Source organism: Xiphophorus couchianus, chromosome 6, assembly GCF_001444195.1.
Source record: "Xiphophorus couchianus chromosome 6, X_couchianus-1.0, whole genome shotgun sequence".
NCBI lineage: Eukaryota > Metazoa > Chordata > Actinopteri > Cyprinodontiformes > Poeciliidae > Xiphophorus > Xiphophorus couchianus.
In genome coordinates this window covers 22,191,747-22,201,419 of record NC_040233.1, presented here as the reverse complement: position 1 = coordinate 22,201,419, position 9,673 = coordinate 22,191,747, and the positions used below count along the sequence as shown (strand labels likewise).

General features: G+C 39.2%; 1 protein-coding gene across 11 annotated transcripts in view; it reads right to left on the bottom strand.

The window, feature by feature from the left end:
* Positions 1-1,514: 1,514 nt before the first annotated feature.
* Positions 1,515-9,673, bottom strand: part of LOC114146801 (protein tyrosine phosphatase receptor type M) — a 200,292-nt gene continuing 192,133 nt past the window's right edge. For all 11 annotated transcript variants that reach the window (XM_028021174.1, XM_028021173.1, XM_028021175.1 and 8 more), the window contains 5 exons: positions 9,398-9,529; positions 5,830-5,955; positions 4,366-4,529; positions 4,052-4,187; positions 1,515-2,407 (listed from right to left, as the gene is read on the bottom strand). In XM_028021174.1, coding sequence (XP_027876975.1) covers positions 2,354-2,407; positions 4,052-4,187; positions 4,366-4,529; positions 5,830-5,955; positions 9,398-9,529 — 612 coding nt within the window. In that variant the 3' untranslated portion in view covers positions 1,515-2,353. The remainder of the gene's footprint in view (positions 2,408-4,051; positions 4,188-4,365; positions 4,530-5,829; positions 5,956-9,397; positions 9,530-9,673) is intronic.

Sequence of the window (9,673 nt, the reverse complement as noted above, 5' to 3'; positions counted from 1 at the left end):
ATAGACCCATCTGTTCAAGGAATCATCATAGGTCACCTCTCAGACATCCTTCTTTCTTTTTGCAGCTTTACTTAAACTGAGTCTCGGAGCCTTTCCAGTTCCACACAGTCGAGATTTCAAAACCTCCCGATCTGAACTGCGGAAGGCCTGTGGGTGCAAATCACCACCTTTAGCTGCTAATCGCATTAATAAATCCAGGACTGAAAAATGGCAGACGTTATGCACATATTTTTATGGTTAGATCATCTTAAAAATAGTGAAAAATAATCATCTGCGACCTTTTTTGTATTTTTTTGTTACCAGCCATTAGATTCTTTCCATACGTCAACTTGCCGTTTGCTGAAACTGAAATGAGGTCATTATTAGGTTTTTTCCCCCAACAGTATAATCTAAAACATATATCCTAATCACAACATGACTTGTTCACCAGAAGCAAAATGAATTCCTCTTACAGGCATCTCAGTCTGAAGACCTAAATACTGTAGGAAACCTGTAGGGGGAGCTGAAGAGCAGTAGAGCAGTAGAGCAGACCCAGGAATCTAGATGATAGAAAGATTGAATAAAGAGGAACAGACAAAAGCAATTTCCATCTGGTGCAGCAGCTGCGCTGCTCCAGACTGGAAAACCCGACAAGGCGGAGAAGTGAGTGGAAAAAACAATCCACTCTTTCCACCATAAAGGACACAAATGTTGCGATTTCTAATCGCCCTCATAAGGGACTGTTTTCCCCGCTGGTGTCTGGAGGGCGAGGACAGTTTCCTTCTCACGACCAAAAGGCTTTTAAATAGTAACAGAGCAATGTTTCACTGATGTGTTTTCAGCATTTATTCATTTAAATTGTACTTTTATTACTCTTCAATGTTTTAACTCTTTTTTTTCTTCTTTTTTACAAATTTCTCATTACTATTTGTTACTTAAATGCGTTGTACAAATTTACTGAGAGGTTGAATAATGAATAAACTCAACTTAAAGATTGGATTTTCCTTAAACTTTCAGGGTCAGATTGTGGAACTGCAATAAAATTATGGATAGATTGTAGATTTTTGCAAGTTATTTGCTGTGGGCGTCAGTATTAAGATTCAGTGAGAGCAGCAACACTTTATTTATTTCTCAGCTTTAAATCATCTAAATCAACGCTGCATGACTTTTGCTTTATCACCAAACTAAGCAGATCATGTGAGATTGAAACTCATTTCAAATAGTTTTGTTTTTTTACTTACTTTGCTTTAAAATCCTGCTTATGAAGAAGACACTTTTGTTTGATGCAAATATGCATTTCAGCTTTTGCTTTCAATTAATGTAATAATTATGATTATTTTCTTTTTAAAAATTCTTATAACACTGCATTGTTGGCTTTCCTGTCAACTATTCTACATTCTGCATATAAACCCCAAGATTTTAAAATAAAAAAATATGTCGTAAGTCTGTATAAAACAGTTTATGAATTTTTAAAATGTAATTTCCTGGTGCTCCAGCAGATGGCGCCCCAGCATAATCTTTCCAAAGACAGCAGATCCAGGTGGATAATCCAATGTTTATATTGTAGGTACATTTATAGATCTTTTCTTTACAGTTTTCTTTCCTCTGTCATACAAGATGACCAAAAAAAAAAAGAAAAGAAACAAGAGAAAAAGCATACAGTACAATCAAGAAACCAAACCTATAGAACATATGATTGTCACTTACTGCGAGTCACAAAAAAAGTACATACTGTGAATAAATAATCTACAGAAATATTTACAATATGCACACAGCGAGAACTCAATGGAAGTGCAAATAAAGCTTTGGATCCCCGAACAGGAAAACAAGTTAGCAGATGTAGCCATAGTTGTCATAGTTTTACAGGACATTTAGGAACATTTAAGCTTTGATCTCCTGCATTCAATGACTCTCAAAAGTGAGCTGAGCAGAAACAGAAACGAGTGGAGCGTCAAAATGGACACGTTACAGTATGTACAGCGCAGCGCATTCCTGTGGAAAACCGGACAGTGTCTAATGCTCGCCGTCCAATGAGGATCAAGGCAACAACCACACAACTACAGGCAGCTGAGAGAGAGAGAGAGAAAGAAGAGAGAAAGAGAGAGAGAGAGAAAGAGAGGGATCCAGAGAGGAAATGAAACCGCTCATTGTGCTCCCGTTGACTCTTCCGCTGCGTTACTTAACCCTGTACAACTCTTTCCCGTCTGGACGGTAAAAAGGAGAGCTGGTCAAAGAGGAGCCGCAGGTAAGGTCAGGTGTGTACCTGTTGGCTCCGGTTGGCTCGGTTACACACACTCTTCACATAATGCACACATGTGAGCTGCAGTCCATCTGCACTGTCCCACAGTTTCATGGAGACGGCAGGAGCTCCGCCTTAACCAGAGTTCAAGTACTCCAGCGCCACTTCGTAGCAGAACTTGTACTGATCCTGCAACGCATAAAAATAAGAGATAAATGAGATATTTGTGGTCAAATCAGCATGCTCAGATAAAACACACACTCAATACACATGTAGGATGTCTTTAAGCTGTTCAAGGTGACATATTTTTCTTGCTTGAACAAGTTAGTTAGGATAGGCCTATGAGCTACACAAAACATCCTCATTACATTTTTTGCACAAAATCATTCTTCGGTATTGAGATTTTAATCTCAGTTCTGTCTATTTTGAGCTGTTTGAGGGACTCTTTAAATCCAAATAAGGTGCTGCTCAGCAACAAATAGGAGTTTGTTTTAAGTCAATAATTAATATTTTTAAAAAGTACTAGTTCCACTGGCAGATTTTTTTACTTACAACAAAACATTTTCCCCATGTTTAGGGGAAATAATCTACTGGAACTGGTACTTTTTCATAGATATTAAAGAATTATTGACTTAAAACAAGTTTCTGTGTTTTGCTAAAGAGTTACTTATGAATTATTTTTGTTTATTTCAGGTGTGCTAACATATCTACATTTGAAACTAGAAAAAAAAATTGGTAATTTTGAGTTTTTGCAGTGATCCACATGATGCGCCAGAGCTACAAACTGAGCTACCAAGCGCCTCCGTTTTGTGTTTTTTTTTACACATTTATAAGTCGTACGTCTATAATTAACTCAACATCGGAAAACAAAAGCAAATATAGATGAAACTTCATGTTTATAAATTGCACAACAGGTGGGTGTAGGGCTCCTACTATTGGTATTTTGAGATGGAAAGAAATAAAATGGTATAAAAATATTTTAAAAAATTTATAATTTCTGGAAAACATCAACATGGATAAGAGAAACATACAAAAACCTCAGCATTAGTCAGATATGATGTTCTTGTTTTTTTCTGTTGACACAAATCAGACGATTGGAAGCTGAGTGGCTTGTTCATTTCTGATTCTTCAGTGGATCCTTGACCAGAAGTCAACTTCATTGTTATCACTTCAAAACTCAAATAGATTTACTTTTACTTTTTATACACATTGCTGAGTCTTTAATTATTGTACAAGAGCGACGTTCTTCTTTCTCAAGGTGAAGATACAAAAACACAAAGCAGACAAAATACCTTCAGCCTGACCTGTGGCAGAAGATTTCATGCAGGCCCCTTAAAAAAAGATTTGAAAAAGCAAACATTGTTTGAGAATAATATTTTAGACTTTTAGTTTATTCCAGAAGGAAGAAATTTAATTCTGAGCTGTTCTAGCTTTAATTTTTGAATGATACTCCAATGCCAATATGTAAAAAAAGAAGAAGGGATGGAGATCAATATTGCTGAGAAGGAGAACAAGAGGAGTTTTCTTTGAAATTTTGAAGCTGAAATGTCTGGGATCAATGGTATTGGGTGACATTTGCAAAGCGGCCAATCCATGGCGCTGGTCCTGATTGTAGATGTTAGCTTCTGCGCTAATGCTTAGACTCCTTCTAACATCTTAAGGAAGTTGGAAAGAGACATTTCAATATACTACCTGGACTTAATGTTGTAATTAAAAAGCATTTATGCCTCAACTGAACATCCGCTGTTCAATATATGCCAGACTGAGTCACACCAGGATCTAAATATCTACAAAAGTCAGAGTCTAAGGATGGATTTTCTGAGTGCGCCTCACCAGCAGGTCCACCATGTTGGGTTTGTTGTTCCTCAGTGTTTTGACAGCGTGAAAAACATCCACAGAGTGTTGATGCTGAAGCATCTCACACACGATGCTGATGGCACAGAAGGTCCCACTGCGGCCGCCTCCGTTCCTGCAGAAGTCACCATGAGTCAAGAAAAGTTTTGTTTTACAATAAAAAAGATAAAATAAAAAATCCAGAGCAGAGGATGGAGCTTTTGTTGCAGTAAAGGTTTCCAGACAGTAGGTGGAGATGTTTTCTCTCTAATGCCAGCCTCCCTTGTATTCAGCATGAGGTTGGGGGAACTTACAGACAGTGGACGACAGTGCGTCCCTCTCCGCCGTCGTACTCCTCCTGCCACTTGTCCACCTGCCGGATGAGCTTGAGGAAGGAGCGCTTGGACATGGGCGTGTCTCTGTACATGGGCCAGCCCAGGAACTGGAACTGCTGCACCATCCTGTAGCCATCCTGAGGCTGGGGGGCCAAGACAAACCAGTTATCCCTGGTTACCACGCATATATGGGTTAATGGTTCGATGCAATTCTGGTTTAAAAACTCTAGGTGGAGCTAGAGCTGACAGAGAGATAAAGAAGAGATGATCCTGCAGACAGGAAGATGGAGGGTGATGGATGAGCTGCTGCTGCAGACAGATGTCTGACCGTATCGATCAATAACTCCTGTCAGTGATCATATGCGATTAGGCTGTCTGGTACTTTACATGTCGCTGCCTCAGCCAGTCGCAGCGCATTAATAAAATGAAGAACCATCGACTGGATCAACAGCTTACTCAGGTGAGCCCAGGTCAAACCAGCATGGGACTCAGAGGGTTAAACTGTTGGATTAAACCTGATGGAGTCTGGTCTGGTGTTTTGTAACTCCTGACATGTTTAGGTTTTGATAATTCCTCATTTGTTTCTTGAATTTAACCTCCATAAGATAAACAAAAGATGTTCTGAATGACTGAAATGGAACAAAACAAAACAAAAACCCACAAAAGAGCAGAATGTGAACGAAAGTCACATCTGAATAACAAACATTAATGTCCAGGTTAAAAACACAAGGAGAAATGGAAGAGAATAGATGGATGGATGAATGGATGGGAAAATAGAAAACCGACAATAATGGATGAATAGAAAAACAGATGGAAAAATGGTTGAATGTATGGGTGAATGAATGAATAGAAGAACCAAGAAATACTTAGATTTAAGGATTGATGGATGGAGGGATGAAGAGGACAGGTGGATGGATGGACAAACAGAGAAATGTCCAAATAAATAATTTTTAAAAGAAAAATAATTCATAAAACTGACATGAAGCTTCACATGAATATTTTAGGTGAAAACAAATCGACTGAACAAGATGATCTACAGGTCAGAAGTGAACAGAAATTTATATCTAAAAATAGTTAAACCACCTTAGTAGTTGCTTTTTTACTTAAAAACATTACTAATTATCAAACATTTCATCTAAAAAAATATTAAGTTTTTTAGATCTGATGCAGGAAATCTTTATGTGTCCCCATGAACTGGTGTGAAACTCTGATTTGGCCTTTTCTTAAGAGCAGGTGGAAAGTTATCAAGCTGTCCTAAAGATCTCTGGCAATCACTCCTCGGTTCAATCAGTGGCGCAGGAGCAGGGTTAAAAAAAATGAGTCTGCCTCTGCACAGCTTGAACGGACAGGTCCACATGCGCGTGTGTGTGTGTGAGGTGAGTGGTGACAGGAGAAAATGGCCGTCATATTCTCTGCCGGGAAGACAAACAAACGCCTCCGTACCCGAGCCGCGTTGTAAATCCGAAATATTCTGCTGATGATGTCTTCCTCCAAGTCAGCGGAGACGAACTCCACCTGGATGGGTCCGTGGCGGTGGACTCCGTTTTCAGGCCAGTACTGTGGACACAGCTAAACAGAACGGACACATTCAGACGGAAAGAGATGCAGACAAATCAACACGCAGGCAGAGAAAACAAAGCAAAAAAACCAAAACAAAAACATGGATGATTTATTAGTTTCAGGTTCAAAGTCAGTGGAAGTGATTTTTATCTCCTAACATGTTGTAAAAGAAAACAGAAAACACCAGGAGAGGCCATGAATTCAATAAAAGCAAAGTGTTTTTACTGAAATACAACAAAGAAAAGACTTTAAAACTTGTATACCTCAAGTAGGGCAGCTTTTAACTAATCAACACACTCTTAGTTTGTCATTTCTGAGTAAAACATCGAAAAAACCTTGAGTCATTCATTTCCTTCTTTAGAAAAAAATATTTATTTTTGTAGCTGGTAATAAAAGCTAAATTTCAATTTAAACGATCAAGTTGCCTCTTCAAAGAAGCATCAGTTAACATCTAAATTTTTAACAAACAAACGTTTTACCATAACTGAAATGTTTGTGTTTAACTTGGTGTTTTAGATCAACTGAGGAAAAAATGTTTTGTACAGCCAGCCACCAAAGGTTAAGGACTGGAAACATCAACAGAACCAAATCATCTCCAAAGAGTTTCAAAACCAGAAACCCTCCTCTTTCCAACTATGCCTCCAGATCCGTAAACAGTCATGGTGACCAACGGCAACCATGTTGGAGTTTCACCTGTAGGATCAAGCTCAACTTTGGGTTGACAATATAAACCAATCCAAATGAGCTGCTGCTGGCCACGCCCCCCAACTCAACATTTACATTCACACTTCAAAATGGGTGCGCAATTATACAACTGTACGTCTTTGAAAAGCAGAAGTAGAACCTCCTGCACAACAAACAAGAATGCAGTAAGTGGTTTCTGAATCGTAAGTCAACAACAAAACACTTGTTTTTTCCAGCAGCCATTGTACAGCGCAAGGGGTTGCTAGGTAACAGGGGCAGTGCCTATTGATTGTGGCTCAACAATTGGGAAGATTTTGAAACGGCTAATTTTCCAGACACCAAAAAAAACCAAACATTAACTCATCGCCAAAAAACGTGTTTTTAGAAGCAGTTGAGACTCAAATGGAAGTAAAAAAAATGTGCAAAATGTGAATTTTGCATTAAGGGTCCCCTATACAGACCTTCTCCTTCAGATAAAAAATATAAACAGTAATAAATATTGTCACCTTTCAAGATGGTTTTTTTCCCCCAATCAACTTCAATTACTTTGAATGTGCTGAATAAACATATGTAGATGTATTTGTTTTTTTTTACTACAGTCTACTATACAGATTAGGAGTGAAAAGGAAACCATACATATATGAAGTGCACAACTAAGCAATCAGTTCATATCACTGTCTCTTTCATAGTCCTTTATCTGGATACATATTTGTGTGTAACACACATATTCATGTTCCTAGACAGAGCAGGGCTTCTCACATGAAATCTGTTAACACAGCACCTTCCCACATCAAAGTGTGAACTCGTTTATTTGCCTCTAAAATATAAATGTCGTGAAATTATGGGTAATTGTTTCATTTTTATCCAGTTTACTGCTTTTTCTTAATTCTTGCTGGACATTCCCTATCGTTCTCGCAAGAGTTGGAAACAGGGGTATGCAAAAATAAACTTGTGAAGTTTGCTAAAAGCTTTAATTGGAAATGTGTGTTCTAGTCAGAAAAGAAAATGTTTGGGTATTTTGTTGTGTTTGGTGCGACACAAAGGATGAATAACTTAATGGTGATTGTTAAGTGGAGGATATGTGTTTCTCTTTCAAAGGCTATAAAGAAAGAAAAAGAAGAAGAAATGAAAGACACCAGGGGGGGGCAAGAAAAGGATTCAATGAATGTAAAGAACAAGGAGGAATTCACAAAAACAGAAATTAAAAGAAGAAAAGAATGATAAGGGAGAAGGGAAAAATGATAAAATAGAGCAAGGAGAAAAGAATCATGCAACAAAGGAATATAGGTACAAAAAATGGAAGGACACAAGGAAGTTAGGAAGGGAATTAAGGCAAGAAAGGAATAATGAAAAGAAGAAAAAAGATACAGAGGAGAGAAGGACAAATGGAACTAAATTTTACATTTTTCTGAATTCACGTGATATCTTGCGGAAAAGTTACTTGTACGTTAGTTTTGTTTTATTTCAGGTGTTCCAAGTTATTTACACTAAAAACTTGGCGCAAATACTTGGTAGGATTTGTGTTTTTGCAGTGCAACTCTTCCATGATCACTCAGATCTCTGAAAAATTACCCAAAGAATGAAGGACAGCATGAAGAACAAAACATTTGGACAATGGAATAAGATATAAAGTTTTAAAATACAAAAATGACTCCCTACTATTACTTTTTCTTTCCATAGTTGTTGAAAATGCTAATATCAAATTCTAGACAAATTCCACTCATTGGAGAATTGTTGAATGGTCTGGCATCAACTTGCAGCCGTTTAGTTAATGCAATCGACTTTTTTTTTGCTAAGTCATAAAAAGCATCAATACTTTCATCTAAAATGGCAATAAATGATAAAAGTATAGGCTCAAAAAACAAGCTTATTCCACAGTGCTCCTGGCTGACAACGGAGCTGGCAGCCGAACAGAGACGTCAACCCCTGAGGGACAGCTTCAAAAGAACAGCAAAGTCTCGCCAATTTCTGCCCAGCAGGTGAAGACACGCAGTTGAGTAACACGCACCTGTGGAGCTGCACTGCCGGCCTCACAGTGCTAAATCCGAGCACACACAGATGGACACCCCTTCCTGCAGAGTCACACAATCACGAACAAACAGCTACACTACCTCGAAGAATGCAAATTAACAGGACAGAAAACGTGCACAGAGTCAAGCATACAATTTGCCATCAACTCCTCTATTGCACCAAAAGTGCAAACACATACGCAGTTTGTGCAGCAGCTTAAGCTCCGCTTTCAAGCCTCCTCCGAGAGCCAGTCAAAAATTGACAAATCTAACAGATGCAAAAACAAAGATGTTGATGTGAGGGAAAGGAAAGCTCCAGCTCTCTCTCGTTCATCTGCACGTCCTCCTTCCATTCCCACCTGTGCTCCTTTCTTGGCTGCCTGACGGGCCGGCTACAGTGAGAATATTGAATGAAAGGCCTTTTCTACCCAGTCAGTCAGTCACCCAGGGAAAGGGGATTTGGGTGGAGGGGAAGCAGCCCGGCTTCAGGCTTTGATCCCCGGGTGTTATGACAGAGCCTCAGGCTGAGAAATCTGGAGATCCTCTTCCACAGGCCTGTTTCCGCTTTCATGGCATCCTCTCGGCTGCATCTCCCATATTTCAAACACACGCTGCATCCATACTGTGTCTAAAAAAGTACGAGTGTTGTTTTCCCAGATAATATACACACTGGTAATAAAAAAAAAACACTTTGTGTGTGAGACTTGCAATGTTTCTGAAAGACCGTTTCTTCGTTTTGAGCACATGGTCTGGGTTACCTGTGCCGGGTCCACGTCGTTGAGCATCACTATGGATGTGCAGTGGTAGTCCAGCACCAACCTCCAAAAGTCCTTCACTGTGTTTGGTAGCGGGTGTTGGGTCACTATGAACGCAGACGGCTGCTTGTAACTCTGGAGGAGCAGAAACAGGGAAAGAAAAGCGAGATTTTAAAGAATGATACAGCAGTGTCTCTCAAACTGCGGTCCGCAGACCGCTGGTGGTCTGCCGGTGCCCCCTAGTGGTCTGCAAAGCACAGCACGGAAGCGACCAATTAT